The sequence below is a fragment of the Pongo abelii genome, chromosome 18 (assembly GCF_028885655.2).
Source record: "Pongo abelii isolate AG06213 chromosome 18, NHGRI_mPonAbe1-v2.0_pri, whole genome shotgun sequence".
Lineage (NCBI taxonomy): Eukaryota > Metazoa > Chordata > Mammalia > Primates > Hominidae > Pongo > Pongo abelii.
Window position 1 is genome coordinate 21926934 of NC_072003.2, and position 20402 is coordinate 21947335.

Genomic DNA, 20402 nt, shown 5'->3' on the forward strand with positions numbered 1-20402 from the left:
GGCAACAGATAGGATGCCTCTTGTTGGCAAGATCATCAGGAAACCAGATCTTAGCTGAGACCTTCCAGCCTCTCTGCTCCTGAGGCCAACGGAAATGCTGTTTCTTTTAATTTAATTTAATTTAATTTAATGTATTTATTTGAGACAGAATTTCACTCTTGGTTGCCCAGGCTGAAGTGCAATGGCGTGATTTTAGCTCACTGCAGCTTCTGCCTCCTGGGTTCAAGCAATTCTCCTGCCTCAGCCTTCAAAGTAACTGGGATTACAGGCACCTGCCACCATGCCTGGCTAATTTTTTTGTATTTTTAGTTGAGACAGGGTTTCACCATGTTGGCCAGGCTGGTCTTGAACTCCCAACCTCAGGTGATTTGCCTGGCTCGGCCTCCCAAAGTGCTGGGATTACAGGTGTGAGCCACCATGCCTGGCCCAGAGATGCTGTTTCTGTTTCACCCCCACAGTATTCCAGGCATAAAGTCTAGCAGCTCTCAATGATTTCAGGGAGAAGAAAAATATCCCTTTACTCACACAAAGCATTTGGTAGGTTTAGCCCCTTTACTGAAGAAGATTGGGGCATCACCTCTCACAGTGCTGGCTCCCTGGATCTCTGTATATTTTCCTCTTCCATCTTTCTTCCTCTCAATCTACTCACCCTTCCTACCCAGGAGAGGCACAAATTCCTCATCTTCAGCAGAGAGATTTGGTGGTCCTCTTTTGGGAATTCCCCTTACACCTCAACTATGTCATTACAATGAACATGGTATTTCCCAGCGGGCCATTCTTACCCTGTGAGGTAAGTAAGCCAGCTTGCTCCCTCTGTCCCTCAGCCACCCTCAGCACGGTATCGCTGCCCTGCCTGCTGGCTTCTTTGCTACAGGATAGCAACAGCAGTTCTCACATCACATGCAGACACAGCAATAATCAGAGGAAGAGACATCTGTCTTTTTCTTGTTTTTTGCCTTTTTTTTTTTTTTTTTTGAGAAGGAAGAAATCTTTTCCGAGAAATTTCTCAGCACATCACCTCTCAGAGGACATTGGCTAATGCTGTGTTACGTGCCTGTGCTTAAACCAGTCACCTGCAAGGGGACAGGACCGTGAGGATTGGTTCACTCAGACTAAGACTTGCTCTTTAGGCCTGGAGATTGGCTTCAACTCAAGGAAGCTCAAGGCCATGTGAGGGAGGCAGGTAGATTCCTAAACACAATTGGAATTCCATTAATAAGGAGGAAATGAATTTGGGGTAGACAACCAATAGCATCTGCCACATTGACTGCAAATGTGAATATGAGTTAGCAGGAGAAAAGGAGGGCCTACTTCTAGGGAGGTGGAAGAGCATTCAGCAATAGTCAAGGAATGTGAGAAGTCTCTTGAACCTGGGGTAAGGGACAAAAGGAAGTGATGTGGGATATTAAAGCAAGAGAGCCAGGCGTGGTGGCTCACACCTGTAATCCTAGCAGTTTGGGAGGCTGAGGTGGGAAATCTCTTGAGGTCAGAAGTTTGAGACCACCTTGGGCAACACAGCAAGACCCCATCTCTACAAATAATAATTTTAAAAAATTAGCTGGTTGTCGTGGTGTGTGCCTGTAGTCCCAGCTACTCTGGAGGCTGAGGTGGGAGGATTGCTTGAGCCTAGGAGTTCAAAACCAGCCTGGGCAATGTAGTGAGACCTCGGCTTTACAAAAAAATAAAAAAATTAGCCAGACATGGTGGTGCATTGTGGTAATCACAACACTTTGGGAGGCTGAGGTGGGAGGATCGCTTAAGTCCAGGAGATCAGTGTTGCAGTGGGCTGTGATTGTACCACTGCACTCTAGCCTGGGTGACACAGCAAGACCCTGTCTCGAAAAAAAAAAAAAAAAATAGAGAGAGAAGAGGTAGGGTGACCAAACATGCAGGATCTTGTTGACTTTGCTAAATGTTTTGTGTTACAGGAAAGAGAAAAACACTGAATTGGAATAAAGTGCAACCATTATTCATTTGCTCTCGCTTTGAGCTTTAACACATATATGTGTTTTTTTGTTGTTTTCCTTTGTGATCTTTGAGATCCCCAAGTCCATATACTTCTTTCCTTGTGTTACGTGCTCTGACTTCAGCACCACATTTTAGTGTTACGATTCTGTTAAAGAAAAAAGAAATTAAAATCCGTTAATTTCTTTCATAGGACAGAAGTTAATTGCATCTCTTATACCCATGACATCCAGAGACAGAATTAAAGCCATCAGGAACCAGCCAAGGACCATGGAGGAGAAAAGGAACCTTAGGTATGGACCAAAGTCTTTTCTTCTTTCCCAGATTTCATGCGAACCTCAATCTTCTACTTTTGCCTCATCTCAGAAAGATAAGAAATAAAAAAGCACAATAGAAGAGACAAATATTCCTGACAGAAAAATTTCAAATGCCCTCTGTAGGTGCTCCTTTCTCCAGGGGCTACAGCTTAATTCCTGCTCCTGGGCTGGAGTGTGGGCTCTGCTTGGTGAACTGCTTCCAAAGAGTAGGGCGTGGAAGGAAGACAGGGGCATAACTTTCCAGTGGAGAGTCTGCCTAATACTGCCTTGGCCAAGACTGAAGGTTAACATCCCCAAAGATAAGTCATGTGATGGGGGAAACACATCTCCTCTCTCCTACTCTCCCCTAAAACCCACAACCCCAGTCTAAACAGCGAAAAACATTAGGCAAATCCCAACTGAAGGATATTCTACAAAATACTCGACCGGTACCCCTTGAAACTGTCAAAGTCATCAAAAACTAAGAAAGTCTGAGAAACTGTAATAGAGTAGAAAGTTCTGGAGACATGACAGGCTGGGTGTGGTGGCTCACGCCTGTAATCCCAGCACTTTGGGAGGCCAAGGTGGTGGGATTAGTTGAGCTCAGGAGTTCGAGACCAGCATGGGCATCATAGTGAGACTCCATCTTTACAAAAAAATGAAAATTAAAAAAGAGAGACATGACAAGTAAATGGTATCCTGGACGAGATCCTGGAATAGAAAATGGACATCGGTGGAAAAACTGGTAAAATCTGAATAGTCTGGAGTTTAGGTAATAGTAACGTACCAGTACTGGTATCTTAGTTTTGATAAACCTACCATGGAAATGTAAAATATTAACGGGGAAACTAGTGAGTGGTATATGGAAGTTTTCTTTACTGTCTTTGCAAGTTTACTGTAAATCTCAAACTACGCTAAATAAAAACTTTACTTAAAAAATAAAGACCAGCCGAGCGCGGTGGCTCATGCCTGTAATCCCAGCACTTTGGGAGGCTTAGGCGGGCAGATCATGAGGTCAGGAGTTTGAGACCAGCCTGGCCAACATGGTGAAACCCTGTCTCTACTAAAAATACAAAACTTAGCCAGGTGTGGTGGCATGCGCCTGTAATCCCAGCTACTGGGGAGGCTGAGACAGGAGAATCGCTTGAACCTGGAAGGCAGAGGTTTCAGTGAGCCAAGATCACACCACTGCACTCCAGCCTGGGTGACAGAGCAAGACTCTGTGTCAGAAAAAAAATAAACAAAAAGAAAAAAGAAAAAAAATAAAGACCTTAGGAGTTTTATAAGCTCAGGAATTCAAAACCCGAGGGTAAGGGCTGTTTTAGCCTTCAGAGTTTACATTAATTGTTGCTTAATCTTTTTTTTTTCTTTTTTTCAATTTGAGATAGTTGGCAGAAAGTAGTAGAGTGGATGCAACAACAATTACTAGTAAGTGATTCATGGATGTAGGAGTTTCTGAGGTTTCAAAGATAAATTTCAAATCCTGGCAGGGTGGAATAGATTTGTCAACAAGTAAATTACAAATGGCAGAAAGCAAATCAGGCCAAGTCAAAATAGAAAGAGATTGCAATGGGAGGACCAGAAAGTTCTGCCCTCCCTGACTTTGCTGGGGAAAAATGGACAGAGGGCATTTGAGCTGGGCCTTGAAAGACAATTGACCATGACATTGGGATGGGCCTTCGAGGTGGACCAAAGAAAGCTAGGAAAGAACCAGAACAAAGCAGATGTGGTGAGTTCATGGAAGGGTAAGGAGACCAATTGTGACTGTGTCTTTCTGAAAACACTTCCATTTCAAACTCTGCATGGCTCCCTCTGTCACTGAATAGGGACTCCAAAGACCTTATAGCAAGATTTCTCAATATCAGTACAAGTAACATCTTAGGGCTGGATCCTTCTCTGTTGTGGGGGCTGTTTTGTTCATGTAGGGTGTGTAGCAGCATCTCTGATCTCTATGTACTTGATGCCAATATCACCCCCTCTCCACTCCTTGGTTTCACAACCAGAAAAGTTTCCAGACATTGCCAATTGTGTGGGGGCAAAATCCCCCTAGGTTGAGAACCTGTATTAGTCTGCTCTCACTCTGCTAATAAAGACATACCCGAGACTGGGTGATTTATAAAGGAAAGAGGTTTAATGGACTCACAGTTCCACACAGCAGGGGAGGCCTCACAATCATGACAGAGGACGAAGGAAGAGCAAAGGCACGTCTTACATGGTGGTAGGTAAGTCGGCATGTGCAGGGGAACTGCCCTTTATAAAACCATCAGATCGGCTGGGTGTGGTGGCTCACGCCTGTAATCCCAGCACTTTGGGAGGCCAAGGCGGGCAAATCACCTGAGGTCAGGAGTTCAAGACCAGCCTGGCCAACATGGTGAAACCCCATCTCTACTAAAAATACAAAAATTAGCTGGGCATGGTGGCAGTCGCCTGTAATCCCAGTTACTCAGGAGGCTGAGACAGGAGAATCACTTGAAGCTGGGAGGCAGAGGTTGCAGTGAATTGAAATTGTACCACTGCACTCCAGCATGGGTAACAGAACGAGACTCCATCTCAAAAAGAAAAAAAAAAACCACACACACACACACACACACACACACACAAAGCATCAGATCTCGTAAGACTTATTCACTATCATGAGAACGGCATGGGAAAAACCCGCCCCCATGGTTTAATTACCTCCCACCTGGTCCCTCCCATAACACATGGGGATTATTACAATTCAAGGTGAGATTTGGGTGGGGACACAGAGCCAAGCCATATCAGAACCACTGACATATAGGGATACTTGCTCCATGCGTGTTATTCATATCGTCCTCCCTTCCCTTTGTTGATTCCCTTCCAACCATCCTGGCCCCCTTTGCTGTGCTGCCTACCTTGGGGCTTTGTGCTGGCTGTTCTCTATGCACAGGACATTTTTATATGAATCCTTCCTCTCCTTCAAATAGGATGATGCTCAGATTTTACCTTATTTCAAATTGTAATACTGTCCCTGCCCCATTACTTCCCATCTCTTTACCCCACTCTGTTTTTTCTTCTTTTCCTATAGTACAAATTACCTTCTAATATACTACGTAGTTTACCTACTTTATTATTATATTTATTGCTTACTGTCTTTCGCTTACAACTAGGATGTCAGCTCTATAAACCAGGGAAATTGTCGTCTTAACACCTGGGATGATGTCCAACACATCATAGGAGTTCAATAACTATTTTTTTTTTTTTAAGAAATTAGGTCTTGGCTGGGCACAGTAGCTCACGCCTGTAATCCCAGCACTTTGGGAGGCTAAGGGGGGTGGATCACTTGAGGCCAGGAGTTTGACACCAGCCTGGCAAACATGGTGAAATCCCGTCTCTACTAAAAATACAAAAGTTAGCAGGACATGGTGATGCGTGCCCATAATCCCAGCTATTCAGGAGCCTGAGGCAGGGAATCGCTTGAACCTGGGAGGCAGAGGCTGCAGTGAACCGCCATCAGGCCACTGCACTCCAGCCTGGGTGACAGAGTGAGACTCCATCTCAAAAAAAAAAAAAAAGAAAAAGAAAAAGAAAGGAAGAAAGAAATGAGGTCTTGTTCAGTTGCCCAGGCTGGACTGCAATGGTGTGATCATAGCTCACTGCAGTCTCAAACTTTTGGGCCCAAGTAATCCCCTCACCACAGCCTCTGGAGTAGCTGGGACTATACAGGCAGGCACTACCACCACACCCAGCTATTTTTTGTTAATTTTTTTCTTAATAGAGACAAGGTCCCACTATTTTGCTCATGCTGGTCTTGAACTCCTGGCCTCAGTGATCCTCTTGCCTCAGCTTCCGAAGTGTTGGGATTGCAGGCATGAGCCAGCATGTAACTATTTTTTGAATGAATGAGTTACAACATTTGTATCTCTCATTTTCTCTTGCTGTTCCCTACAGGAAAATAGTTGACAAAGAAAAAAGCAAACAGACCCATCGTATCCTTCAGCTCAATTGCTGTATTCAGTGTCTGAACTCCATTTCCCGGGTAAGTCAGTAAAACAGGCACAGCAAGAGGGTGAAAACAGGGAGGGAGGAGAGTGAGGATGAAAGGGGACTCAAGGGGAAGATGAACCAAAAATCAGAGCAATTTCATTGCCCAGAGCCAACAGTTAGTACAGGTGTGGGAAAACAAGGTGGGTGTGGGGAAGAACTAAGAGGTTGCTGAGTTCATTGGCCAACTTGGTCATTGGGAGTGGCACCTTCAACAGCAAACCTGGGAAGGTCATAATAGCTCCACCTTAGAGTTGACATAACATTTGTAAACATGCCTAGCATGGTGCCTGCACTTAACGATACTCCAGACATGGTGGCTGTTTCTGTTATTATGGCACCTGCTCAGTCAATATTTGTTGAGTCAACAGCAAGCCACACCTGCTTTGAATCCTGATTCCAGGCTTATCGGAGATCCAAGAACAGCCTGTCAGAAATTCTCAATTCCATCAGCCTGTGGCAGAAGACGCTGAAGATCATTGGAGGCAAGTTTGGAACCAGCGTCCTCTCCTATTTCAACTTTCTGAGATGGCTTTTGAAGTTCAACATTTTCTCTTTCATCCTGAACTTCGGCTTCATCATAATCCCTCAGTTTACCGTGGCCGAAAAGAACACCCTCCAGTTCACTGGGCTGGAGTTTTTCACTGGGGTGGTAAGTCCTCCACTTCCCCTACCCCAAGTGCACCAATCACCTCAGAAACCCAGGTACATGCCTTGCCGGTCACCCACTCACACCTCTCATTTTGCCTGGGGGTCAGCTGGTGGGGAAAGTGGATGTTTGAAATGTTTTCCTGGCTGAGTGTGGTGACTCATGCCTGTAATCCCAGCAAGTTGGGAGGCCAAAGCAGGTGAATTGCTTGAGCTCAGGAGTTGGAGACCAGCCTGGGCAACATGGCAAAACCCCGTCTCTACAAAAATACAAAAATTAGCAGGGCATGGTGGCGCACACCTGTAATTCTGGCTACTCGGGAGGCTAAGGTGAGAAGATTGCTTGAGCCCAGGAGGCGGAGGTTGCAGTGAAGCAAGATTCCCCCCATTGCACTCTAGCCCGGGCAACAGAGTGAGGCCTTGTCTCAATCATCAATCAATCAATCAATCAATAAAGTGTTTTCCTGCAAAGTAACATACACACATCATAGTGGAATTTCTGTCTCCAGAGGCAACCATCTTGAACAGTTTGTTTTTATCCACGTGCTTTTTTGGCAAACATATGGACACTTCTGTGCACGTACAGAGGCATTCTTTTCTTTTCTTACAAAAGATGAATTATTCATCGTATATTATCTACAACTTGCTTTTTTTTTACTTAGCAATATGTGGTGGGCATTTTCTTGTGTTGGTGTTTATAGATCTATGTTTTCTTTCTTTTTTATTTTTATTTCTACAAAATACAATGTTCCTTTTGAAAAATTCCTACTATAGAAGAAAACTAAGAGAAAGTTCATTTTATATTTTTTTCTTTGTCCAACTCCCCATTTTGAGATATATCTTTGCAGACTGTTTTTTTCTTCCTGTACAAACGTTGATAGATACATACTTGATAAAAAAAAATAGATGACAGACACATAGATTATTATGCTTTTAAAAATAAAAAGAGGATAGGATTGTACTACAAGCCTTTCTCTCCTTTCCTTTCCTTTCCTTCCTTTCTTTTCTTTCCTTTTCTTTTCTTCTCTTTCTTTCTTTCTTTCTTTTCCTTCCTTCCTTCCTTCCTTCCTCCCTCCCTCCCTGAACCCCAAAATGTCTTTCATAACTTGCTTATTCAGACTAGTATTCAGTCAACAATCAGATTTTACATTCTGTGTCCCCCCCCCCCATAAATCTCTATTAATCTAAAATAATCAGCCAGGTACGGTGGCTCACTCCTGTAATCCCAGCACTTTGGGAGGCTGAGGCAGGTGGATCACTTGAGGTCAGAAGTTGGAGACCAGCCTGGCCAACATGGCAAAACCCCATCTCTACTTAAAATACAAAAATTAGCCAGATGTGGTGGCGGAAGCCTGTAATCCCCACTACTAGGCAAGCTGAGGCAGGGAGAATTGCTTGAACCCGGGAGGTTGCAGTGAGCTAAGATCTTGCCATTGCACTCCAGCCTGAGTGACAGAGCGAGACTCCATCTCAAAAAAATAAATAAATAAATAAAAAATCTCCCCAGCCCAGCCCCTTTTTTCTTGACATTGGCTTATTGCAGAAATTGGGCCTACTGCTATGTAGATTCCAACGTCCTACCTTCTGGAATTGCCTGATGATTTCCTAGTGGTTTCTAGAATTTGTTTCTCTGGCTTCTTATTTCCTGTGCACTGAAATGTAGGCCTAAAGGCTTGATTTGTTTCCTATTAAGCATGTTTAGCCATAATACTGGCGACAGAGGCACATAATACTGGTGACACGAGAGGCCTGGCTGTCGTGTTCTTGCTGATATTTCACTTGGTCACTGGGCCAGGTGGTAACAGCTCAGTGTCTCCACTGTAAAGTTACTTTGGATTTCTTTTCAAGTCTGAGAGCCCAGTGACACAATGTCCAAATTCTCAGTGCCCCTTTCCTGGAAAACAAAATGTCTAAACTGACTGGCCCAAGCTTCTTGTATTCAGGAGAGGTCAACTCTCATGACCATAGTCGTTTACCTTTTTCTTCAGGAGATCCACCTGACCTAGAGTTTATTGTACCTTTCAGGGTTATTTTAGGGACACAGTGATGTACTATGGCTTTTACACCAATTCCACCATCCAGCATGGGAACAGCGGGGCATCCTACAACATGCAGCTGGCCTACATCTTCACGATCGGAGCGTGCTTGACCACCTGTTTCTTCAGTTTGCTGTTCAGGTATGGAAGCATCTGCATTTCCTGATTCTGAGGGTCATTTTTGATTTCGGCAAAAATCCAAGACATTCAAAAATTACCCAGGTAAACAGTTTCTCTGCAGTCCTTTCCTTTCCTTTCCCTTCCCTTCCCTTCCCTTCCCTTCTCTTCCCTTCCCTTCCCTTCCCTTTCCCTTCCCTTTCCCTTCCCTTTCCCTTCCCTTTCCCTCCCTTCCTCTCCCCTCCCCTTCCCTCCCCTCCCCTCCCCTTTCTTTGATGGAGTCTCGCTCTGTCACCCATACTGGAGTACAGTGGCACAATCTGGGCTCACTGCAACCTCTGCCTCCCAGGTTCAAGTGATTCTCCTTCCTCAGCCTCCCAAGTAAGCTGGGATTACAGGTGCCTGCCACCATGCCCCACTAATTTTTGTATTTTTAATAGAGACAGAGTTTGACCATGTTGGCCAGGCTGGTCTCAAACTCCTGACCTCAGGTGGTCCACCCGCCTCGGCCTCTCATAGTGCTGGGATTATAGGCATGAGCCACCACGCCCAGCCTGCAGTTTTGACTTTCTATTGCTGTCCAATTATTCCTTGTCCTGCAATATAAAATAGGAGCTTGGACAGAGGAAGAGAGGTTTTTCTGTGCTTTTAAAGAAATTGGTCAGCCTGATAATAAGGGTGCATTTACCCCAGCAATGATATGAAGAGAAGAACATGATAGATAACTATCAGAGAGGAGGTTCAAATGGAAAATACATATATGAAAGGCTGGGCGCGGTGCTCATGCCTGTAATCTTAGCACTCTGGGAGTCTGATGCAGGCTGATCACTTGAGTCCAGGAGTTCAAGACTGGCCTGGGCAACATGCCGAAACCCCATCTCTACTAAAAATACAAAAAATTAGCCTGGCTTGGTGGCGCACGCCTGTAGTCCCAGTTATTCGGGGGCTGAGGTGGGAGAATCACCTGAGCCCATTAGGTCGAGGCTGCAGTGAGCTGAGATCAGTCTACTACACTCCAGCCTGAGCAACTGGAGATCCTGTTTCAAAAAAAAAAAAAAGAGAGAGAGAAAGAAAGAAAAATAACATGCAATCTCCATATTAGTTTGCTAGGGCTGCCTAGCAAAGTACAGCAGAGCGTTGGTTTAAACAAGAGAAATTTATTTTCCCATGGTCCTGGAGGCCTGAAGTCCAAGATCAAGGTGTCAGCAGGGTTGGTTTCCTCTGAGGCCTCTCTCCTTGGCTTGTAGACGGCCGCTGTCTCCTGCCTGTGTCTTCACATGGTTATCCCTCTGTGTCTTAATCTCCCTTTTTTATAAAGATGCCATTTCTACTGAATTAGGACCCAATTTAATGACCCCATTTTAAAAAAATGTAATTACCATTGAATTTATTTATTTTGAGATGGAGTCTCACTCTGTTGCTCAAGCTGGAGTGCAGTGGTGTGATCTCAGCTCACTGCAACCTCTGTCCCCTGGGTTCAAGGGATTCTCCTGCCTCAGCCTCCCTAGTAGCTGGGACTACAGGTATGCGCCACCATGTCCGACTAATTTTTGTAATTTTATTAGAAATGGTGTTTCACCATGTTGGCCAGACTAGTCTCAAACTCCTGACCTCAAGTGATCCACCCGCCTCAGCCTCCCAAAGTGCTGGGATTACAGGCGTAAGCCACTGCACCCGGCCTGTAATTACCACTTTAAAGACTCTACCTCCAAATACAGTCACATTCTAAGGTACTGGGGGGTTAGGACTTCAACATATGAATTTTGGGAAGTACACAGTCCAACCCATAGCAACCTGACTGCCAGCATACTAATTCAAACTAAAGTGAGATTTTGTTTTGTTCTGTCAAAGTAGGAAATGATTTTGTTATTATTATTATTAATATTTTGAGACAGAGTCTTGCTCTGTCACCCAGGTTGGAGTGCAGTGGTGTGATCTCGGCTCGCTGCAACCTCCACCTCTCAGGTTCAAGTGATTCTCCTGTCTCAGCCTCCTGAGTAGCTGGGATTACAGGCTCGTGCCACCACGCCCAGCTAATTTTTCTATTTTTAGTAGAGACAGGGTTTCACCATGTTGGCCAGGCTGGTCTTGAACTCCTGACCTTAGGTAATCCCCCCTGCTGGACCTCCCAAAGTTCTGGGATTATAGGTGTGAACCACCACACCAGGCCAGAAATGATTCTAAAGTTGCTGTTACTGAGTGGTGGCAAATTTCAGAACAGCAGCGTCCGTCCGTCTTATGCAGCACTTTTGTGTGCGCGCTGAGGGCTTCCTGGGCCTGAGACATCCCATAACCGTAACAGTGCCTTCATCAAGTGCTTGCTGCTGTAAGCACTGCATGGACTCTTTGGAAGACTGAATAATCTCCCGCCACCCCCCAGAGAAGTCTACGTCCTAATCTCCAGAACTGGTGAATATGTAACTTCACATAACAAAGGGGACTTTGCAGATGTGATTGAGGATTTTTAAACGGGGAGATTACCCTGGATTATCCTGGTGGGCCCAGTGGAATCACAAGGGTCTTTATAAGAGGGAGGCAGGAGGTCAAAGAGTAGCAGGGAGATGGGAAGATGCTACCCTGCTGACTTTGAAGATGGAGGAGATGGCCACAAGCCAAGGAAAGAGGACACCCTCTAGAAGCTGGAAAAGACAAGGAAATGGGTTCTTCCCTAGAGCTTCCAGAAGGAACATAGCCCTGCCAATACCTTCATTTTAGCTCTGTGGACTCATTTTCTGATTAGCTGGGTGTGGTGGCATGTGCCTGTAGTTCCAGCTACTTTGGAGGCTGTGGCGTGAGGACAGCTTGAGCCCAGGAGGTGGAGGCTGCAGTGAGCTATGACTACACCACTGCACTCCAGTCTGGGCCACACAGCAAGACCTCGTCCCTAAACAAACAAAAAACACAAAAACAAGAAAAAACACTTTCTGACTTCTGATCTCTAGAAGGGTAAAAGAAAAAATTTGTGTTGTTTTTAGCAGCTAAGTTGGCGGTCATTTGCTACAGCAGCAACAGGGAACTGGGTGGATTACTTGAGGTCAGCAGTTCAAGACCAGCCTGGCCAACATGGTGAAACCCTGCCTCTACTAAAAATACAAAAATTAGCCGGGCATGGTGATGGGCACCTGTAATCCCAGTTACTTGGGAGACTGAGGCAGGAGAATTGCTTGAACCTTGGAGGTGGTGGTTGCAGTGAGCAGAGATCACACCACTGCACTCCAGCCTGGGAGACAAGAGTGAAACTCTGTCTAAAAAAAAAAAAAAAGAAAATTCTGTGAGGTGAGTTTTATTGTTATTCCCTCTCTACAGATATGGAAACTGAGGCTCAGAATCAGAACCATTCACAAGACAAAAATCCCCGAGTTGGCAGATACAGGGTTGCAAGCCAGGCCTGTGCGGCCCCAAAGCCAGTGCTTGTTTAACCTCTGTGTTGTGACCACACTGCTCCAGGCCAACAGCGTGGGGCTAAGTCTTCACGTTGCCTTTCACCATTAATAATAGGGCTGCCCTTTGTTGAAGCCCTGCACTCCCAATGACAGCCATAATAACCTTCAGGTGTTCTGCTTTCTGCCTTCTCTAGCATGGCCAAGTATTTCCGGAACAACTTCATTAATCCCCACATTTACTCCGGAGGGATCACCAAGCTGATCTTTTGCTGGGACTTCACTGTCACTCATGAAAAAGCTGTGAAGCTAAAACAGAAGAATCTTAGCACTGAGATACGGGTAAGGCGAGCTCACTTAAACTCATTTGCCATCGGCTGGTCTCCTTCCCTTCTTCAGTATACCTGTAACTTTTATTTATTTATTTTTTTAATTGGAGTCTCACTCTGTTGCCCAGACTGGAGTGCAGTGGCGCAATCTCGGCTCACTGCAAGCTCCGCCTCCCGGGTTCATGCCATTCTCCTGCCTCAGCCTCCTGAGTAGCTGGGACTACAGGCGCCCGCCACCACTCCCGGCTAATTTTTGTATATTTAGTAGAGACGGGGTTTCACCTTGTTAGCCAGGATGGTCTCAATCTCCTGACCTCGCGATCCACCCGCCTCAGCCTCCCAAAGTGCTGGGATTACAGGCGTGAGCCACCACGCCTGGCTGTAACTTTTCTTAAAGCAATAATGAACTATTGTTTTATTGCCCATGAGACTGGCACAAAAAATTAAAATATTCATAATGCCTAGAGCTGGGTATAGTGTAGAGAAATGGACATTTTCCCATGACATGTTGCCTTTGTAATTAGTACAATCTTATTGGAGGCTAGTTTAGCGATTTGTATCACTGTTAAATGTACTTTGCCCAGACTAGAGTACAATGGCTCAGTCATAGTTCACTGTAAGCCTCGAACTCCTGGGTTCAAGTGATCCTTCCTTCTCAGCCCCTCGAGTAGCTGGGATTACAGGCATGAGCCATCACACCTGGCTAATTTTTTGTGAACACAAGTTCTCCTTATGTTCTCCAGGTCCCAAACTCCTGGGCTCAGGTGAACCTCCTATCCTGGCTCCCCGATGTTCTGGGATTACAGGTGGAGCCACCGCACCTGGCTAATGTACCTGTTTCTTGACCCCACAGTTCCAGGTTTAAACTTTTCTCTAGGCCAGGCGCTTTTCTCTAGGTGGCTCATGCCTGTAATCCCAGCACTTTGGGAGGCCAAAGCAAGTGGATCACTTTAGCTCAGGAGTTCAAGACTAACTTGGGCAACACAGCGAGAATTTGTCTCTATAAATTTAAAAAAAAAAGAAAGAAAGAAAGAAAAAATTTACTCTCGGGCAATGGTTTCTTTTTTTTTCTTTCTTTCTTTTTTTTTTTTTTTTTTTAATGAGATGGAGTCTTGCTCTGTCTCCCAGGCTGGAGTGCAGTGGCTTGATCTCGGCTCACTGCAAGCTCTGCCTCCCAGATTCATGCCATTCTCTTGCCTCAGCCTCCCGAGTAGATGGGACTACAGGAGCCTACCACCAAGCCTGGCTAATTTTTTTGTGTGTTTTTAATAGAGAAGGGGTTTCACCGTGTTAGCCAGGATGGTCTCAATCTCCTGACCTCGTGATCTGCCTGCCTCGGCCTCCCAAAGTGCTGGGATTACAGGTGTGAGCCACCGTGCCTGGCTGTTTTTGTTTGTTTGTTTGTTTGTTTTTAATGGAATCTCACTCTGCCGCCCAGGCTGGGGTGCAGTGGCATGATCTTGGCTCACTGCAACCTCTGCCTCCTGGGTTCAGGCGATTCTGCTACATCAGCCTCCCAAGTAGCTGAGATTACAGGCACCTGCCACCACATCTGGCTAATTTTTGAATTTTTTAAAGTAGAGATGAGGTTTCACTATATTGGCCAGGCTGGTCTCGAACTCCTAGCCTCAAGTGATCCACCCGCCTTGGCCTCCCAAAGTACTGGGATTACAGGTGTGAGCCAGCCAGGGCAATGATTTTCAACCCAGAGAAATCTTGCCCCTCAGGGGGACATTTGACAACCTCTAGAGACTTTTTTGATTGTTATAATTGGGAAGAGGGTGTTCTTGGTATCTAGTGGGTAGAGGCCAGTGATGCTGCTAAAAATCCTACAATGCGTAGAACAGCACCTGCAACAGAGAATTATGCAGCCCACCATGTCAATAGTGCAGAGGTTGAGAAACCCTGGTCTATAGACACAAACTTATTTAAAAAAAAAAAAAAGCAGCTGGGCGTGGTGGCTCATGCCTCTAATCCCAGCACTTTGGGAGGATGAGGCAGGCATATCACGAGGTCAGGAATTCAAGACCAGCTTGGCCAACATGATGAAACCCCATCTCTACTAAAAAAAGGACAAAAGATTAGCCAGGCGTGGTGGCGGGCCCCTGTAATCCCAGCTACTCAGGAGGCTGAGGCTGGAGAATCGCTTGAACCCAGGAGGCAGAGGTTGCAGTGAGCCAAGATTGTGCCACTGCACTCCAGCCTGGGCAACAAGAGCGAAACTCCATCTCCAGAAAAAAGAGAAAGCTGATTTTATAAATAAAGGGGCTTTGAATTTTTTTGTATTATTTTCGAGACAAGGTCTTGCTCCGTCACCCAAGCTGGAGTGCAGTGGTGCAATCATAACTCACTGCAGTGTCAACCTCCTGGGCTCCAGTTAGCCTCTCCCACCTCAGCCTGCTGAGTAGCTGGGACTACAGGTGCACACCACCATGCCCAACTAATTTTTAAATTTTTTGTAGGGAGAGAGTCTCACTATGTTGCCTAGGCTGGTCTTGAACCCCTGGGCTCAAGTGATCCTCCCACCTCGGCCTCCCAACATGCTGGAAATTCAGGTGTGAGCCACCAAACCCAGCCAAATAAAGGGGCTTCAACAAGAGGGTTGCAGATGTGAGCTTCTTTCTCAGGTAGATACCCTTATTCTTCAAGAAAGAGTTTGGTGACCTCAGTGTGCTTTTCTCAAGAACATGGTCCCGATCTATTAATTCCAACTGCTTCTGTAAGATGGAAGCAGTGTTTGGAGATTCTTGGCCCATTTCAGAGTCCTCTATGGGTCTCCCATAATCCATGTTCATCATGAATGTTCCCCCTCTCTCTCACCTGTGGATTTGGGCTGGATTTATGTCTCTGGGTGTGGCAAGTATTCCCTGGGGATCTTTGCTAGCAGTGGAGAGGGATCTCTGGTAAACTTGACTTTTGTTTATTTTTATTTATTTATTTGTTTATTTATTTATTTATTTATTGTTTGAGACAGAGTCTCACTCTGTCGCCCAGACTGGAGTGCAGTGGTGCGATCTCTCCTCACTACAACCTCCACCTCCCGGGTTCAAGTGATTCTCCTGCCTCAGCCTCCCGAGTAGCTGGTATTACAGGCATGCACCACCACGCCCGGCTAATTTTTGTATTTTTGGTAGAGGCGGGGTTTCACCATGTTGTCCAGGCTGGTCTGAAACTCCTGACCTCAAGTGATCCACCTGCCTTGGCCTCCCAAAGTGCTGGGATTACAGGCGTAAGCCACCATGCCCAGCCATAAACTTGACTTTCTTATGTTTCTAGGAGAACCTGTCAGAGCTCCGTCAGGAGAATTCCAAGTTGACGTTCAATCAGCAGCTGACTCGCTTCTCTGCCTACATAGTGGCCTGGGTTGTCTCTACGGGAGTGGCCATAGCCTGCTGTGCAGCCGTTTATTACCTGGCTGAGTACAACTTAGAGGTAACCAACACCAGGGTCCAGGGCAGAGAGAACCAGGTGAAGGGATGAGATGCTGGAGGGGAAGGGTGGTGTGCAGCCCACGGTTCAACCCAGGATCTATGGCCAGCAGCATCAGCACCAGCAGAGAACTTGCTAAAAACGCAGGGGTGAGGCACAGTGGCTTACACCTGTAATCCCAACACTCTGGGAGGCCGAGGCGGGAGGATGACCTGAACCCAGCAGTTCGAGACCAGCCTGGACAACATGGAGACTTCATCGCTACAAAAATTTTAAAAATTAGCCTGTCACAGTGGTGTGCACCTGTAGTTCTGGCTACAGTGGTGGTCATTCATTGGTGACTACAGTTTCACATGAATGGTAGCTCAGCTCTGTCATTTCACAGCCCTGGGGCCAGGCCTTGCATTGTTTGATCTCAGTTAATTCTTGCAACATCTCTATGAGTTATGTGATCATCTCTCCATTGTACAGATGGAGAAAAGGGGCTCAGAGAAGCTAAGAATCTGGCCCCAGACCTTGCAGCTTACATGTGGGGAGGGAGCTGCATTGGAACCCAGGTTACCCTGGCTCCAAAACTACCACCAAAAATGCAAGTGGTGCTTTTGAACCATCCAGAGGTAGACGGAGGTAGGGTGAGGCCATGCAGGGAGGATGTGGGAATGTGAGATACCAGATAAATTCATTGGAATCCCTGACTCCAAGGCCCATGGAAGGATGCCTGGCAGAAGTGCAGCCCCGGCTCCACTCCCAGCCAAATGCCAGAGTGCTGCCTCCTCCTGGAGGCCCAGTGCCTCTCCCAGCCTCACACAAAAGTGCAGCACGGGGCCAGGCACAGTGGCTCACGCCTGTAATCCCAGCACTTTGGGAGGCCGAGGCAGAAAGATCACTTGAGATCAGGAGTTTGAGACCAGCCTGGCCAACATGGTGAAACCCCGTCTCTACTAAAAATACAAAAATTAGCTGGGTATGATGGTGTCCCCCTGTAATCCCAGGTACTCGGGAGGCTGAGGCAGGAGAATCACTTGAACCTCGGAGGCAGAGGTTGCAGTGAGCCGAGATCATGCCACTGCACTCCAGCCTGGGCAACAGAGCAAGACTCCGGCTCAAAAAAGAAAAAGGGCAGCACGGGCTAGCAGAGATACCCCAACCCCCTAATTCAGAACTCAGAGAGAGGTGAAGCCTGGTGAAAATCAACAAGGCCACTCAGGAGAGAGTAGGAGAAATTCCACGGTGATTGGTCCCCCTGGGCTGTAGCTTCAGGAGACTCCGCTTATGCTAAACAGGAGAGAGCACATCCTCATTGCCCCGGTCATCTTGGTTAAAAAGGGAAAGCCGCAGAATGACTGTTGGAGCTCATGCTCCTGAGTCAGACACACCTAGGCTCCAATCTGCCACTTCCTTGCTGGGTGACTCTGGGCAAGTGTCTTCCCCTCCCTGAGCCTCAGTTTGCTTGGCACGGGGTAAGCAAATTAATGGTAGCTTAAAAAATAGTTAACCTAGCCGGGCGCGATGGCTCATGCCTGTAATCCTAACACCTTGGGAGGCCGAGGTGGATGGATCACCTGAGGTCGGGAGTTAGAGACCAGCCTGGCCAACATGGGGAAACCCCGTCTCTACTAAAAATACAAAAATTAGCTGGGTATGGTGGTGCGTGCCTGTAATCCCAGCTACTCTGGAGGCTGAGGCAGGAGAACCGCTTGAACCGAGGAAGTGGAAGTCTCAGTGAGCTGAGATCGTGCCACTGCGGTCCAGTCTGGGCAACAGAGTGAGACTCCATCTCAAAAAAATTAAAATAAATAAACAGATAGATAAATAGTTAACCCCAGAGGAGCTACTTCTTGGGTTTTCTATCATGGGAGACTTTTGAGTGAAGCAGAAAGGGGTACAGCGTACAAGTCAGCCCTCCGTTCTCTCCCCCATTCCCTGCAGTTCCTGAAGACACACAGTAACCCTGGGGCGGTGCTGTTACTGCCTTTCGTTGTGTCCTGCATTAATCTGGCCGTGCCATGCATCTACTCCACATTCAGGCTTGTGGAGAGGTACGAGATGCCACGGCACGAAGTCTACGTTCTCCTGATCCGGTAGGTGATGTGTCGCACCCAACACCAGCCTCTATTTCCACGGAGAGAAATGGGGTGGCAGCTAGAAAGGATTATGCTTTAGTATCAAAGTTTTGTTCTCCAGAAAGGAGGAATTTCAAAAGTAAGGTGTGGCTGGGCATGGTGGTTCATGCCAGTAATCCCAGCACTTTGGGAGTTTGAGGGGGGGAGGATCACTTGAGACCAGGAGTTCGAGAACAGCCTGGGCAACATAGCCGGATGCTGGCTCTGCAAAAAGCTGGATGCAGTGGCTTGCACCTGTTAGTGCCAGCTACTCAGGAGGCTGAGGTGAGAGGATCATTTGATCCCAGGAGTTTGAGGTTACCTATGATTGCACCACTGCACTCCAGCCTGTGCGACAGAGCAAGACCCTGTCTTAAACAACAACAAAAGAGTGGAGTATGTTTGTGTGGTGCGGGCTTTTGCTCAAAGTCATGGCTTGATTGCTTTCCTAATTGCTACCAGCGGGGGGATTGACATAGTTCTCAAGTATGGGATGTACAGATGGGCAGGCAGTGCACGCACAAAGGCTCCTGGGCTGAGGAGGGGACCGAAATCATCCAGTGTTCCCCTTAGTCAAGCTGTGAGTTCTGGTACCCACTGCCTCAGGTGTGAGGAAGGGCGCATTTTTGTAATTCCACCACCCAAACAGAGGCGGGAGGAGTGCTTTGGGCAACTCACTGGCACCCACGGGGTGCCTTTTTGTGATTCCCACAAAGGCATCATATGTGCTAGAAGTGATCCCAGAGTTTTGATACACAAAGCCTGGAACTATCCAAATTTTGTCCTTCTAGTTTCTTCCCTGACTCGTTCCTGGTTATGGTGGGGTTTATAAGTACAGGTCTGTAGGCCAGGCATGGTGGCTCATGCCTGTAATCCCAGCATTTTGGGAGGCCAAGGCAAGTGGATCACCTGAGGTCAGGAGTTGAAGACCAGCCTGGCCAACATGGTGAAACCCTGTCTTTACTAAAAATACAAAAATTAGCTGGGCTTGGTGACGCACGTCTGTAATCCCAGCTACTTGAGAGGCCGAGAATTTCTTGAACCTGGGAGAGGGAGGTTGCAGTGAACCGAGACCCTGCCACTGCACACAGAGGGAGACTCCATCTCAGAAAAAAAAAAAAAAAAAAGTGTAGGTCTGTACAATGCAGACTGAGTTTCTTTGCTGATCAGTTCCACAGCCCTTGCCTTACCATGGTCTGTGAGATCTGGCTCCCGGCCAGTGCTCCAGCCTCATTTTCTCCCCCTGTCCTTCCTGCTCACTGCCTGTCCCTGTCACAGACCTCCTAAGCATTCACAAATATGCCAAACCGTATTCCCATGTCTGGACCTTTGCATGGGCCTGGAATGTTCTTCCCACACACGACCACCTGGCTTGCTTCCTGACTGCATTTTGTGTTCTTCAAACCTCACCCTCGTGTTGCACTCTTCCTTGCACACCCCGTTAAAAATAACAGCTCCCTACCACCTTTTCTCCTCTGCAGTATAATTTTCTTTCTTTCTTTCTTTCTTTTTTTCTGAGATGGAGTCTCACTCTGTTGCCCAGGCTGGAGTGCGGTGGCATGATCTCTGCAGTATAATTTTCTTACCACTTCCTGACATATTTGTATTTATTTATTATCTTCCTCTCCCACAGTTTATGGGGAAATCTTTGCCTTGTTCACAGTGTCTGGGATATCATAGGTGTCCAAGAATGATTGGTGAATGAATGAGCAAATTGGTCAGTCAGTCAATTATATCCAGTTCATATTATGAAAATTCCAGCCAGGTGCAGTGGCTCACGCCTGTAATTCTAGCACTTTGGGTGGCCAAGGTGTGAGGATTGCTTGAGTCCAGGAGTTCAAGACCAGCCTTGGCAACATGGTGAGACTCCATCTCTACAAATATTTAAAAATTAGTCAGGCATGGTGGATTGCGCCTGTAGTCCCAGCTACTCAGGTGGCTGAGGTGGGAGAAGTGCTTGAGCCCGGGAGGTCAAGGCTGCCGTGAGCCATGACCACACCACTGCACTCCAGTTTGGGTAACGGAGTGAGACCCTGTCGAAAGAAAGAAAGAGAGAGAAAGAAAGAAAACTCTGACCATATTCCTATGCCCTCATTAT

At 46.7% G+C, this 20402-nt stretch overlaps 1 protein-coding gene across 3 annotated transcripts in view; it reads left to right on the forward strand.

Annotated features, from left to right (window-relative positions):
• Positions 1-20402, forward strand: part of TMC5 (transmembrane channel like 5) — an 89865-nt gene that overhangs the window by 48074 nt on the left and 21389 nt on the right. For all 3 annotated transcript variants that reach the window (XM_024241443.3, XM_063717656.1, XM_024241446.3), the window contains 7 exons: positions 2159-2258; positions 6171-6258; positions 6667-6915; positions 8937-9088; positions 12642-12786; positions 16050-16205; positions 18132-18283. In XM_024241443.3, the coding sequence (XP_024097211.2) occupies positions 2159-2258; positions 6171-6258; positions 6667-6915; positions 8937-9088; positions 12642-12786; positions 16050-16205; positions 18132-18283 (1042 nt within the window). The remainder of the gene's footprint in view (positions 1-2158; positions 2259-6170; positions 6259-6666; positions 6916-8936; positions 9089-12641; positions 12787-16049; positions 16206-18131; positions 18284-20402) is intronic.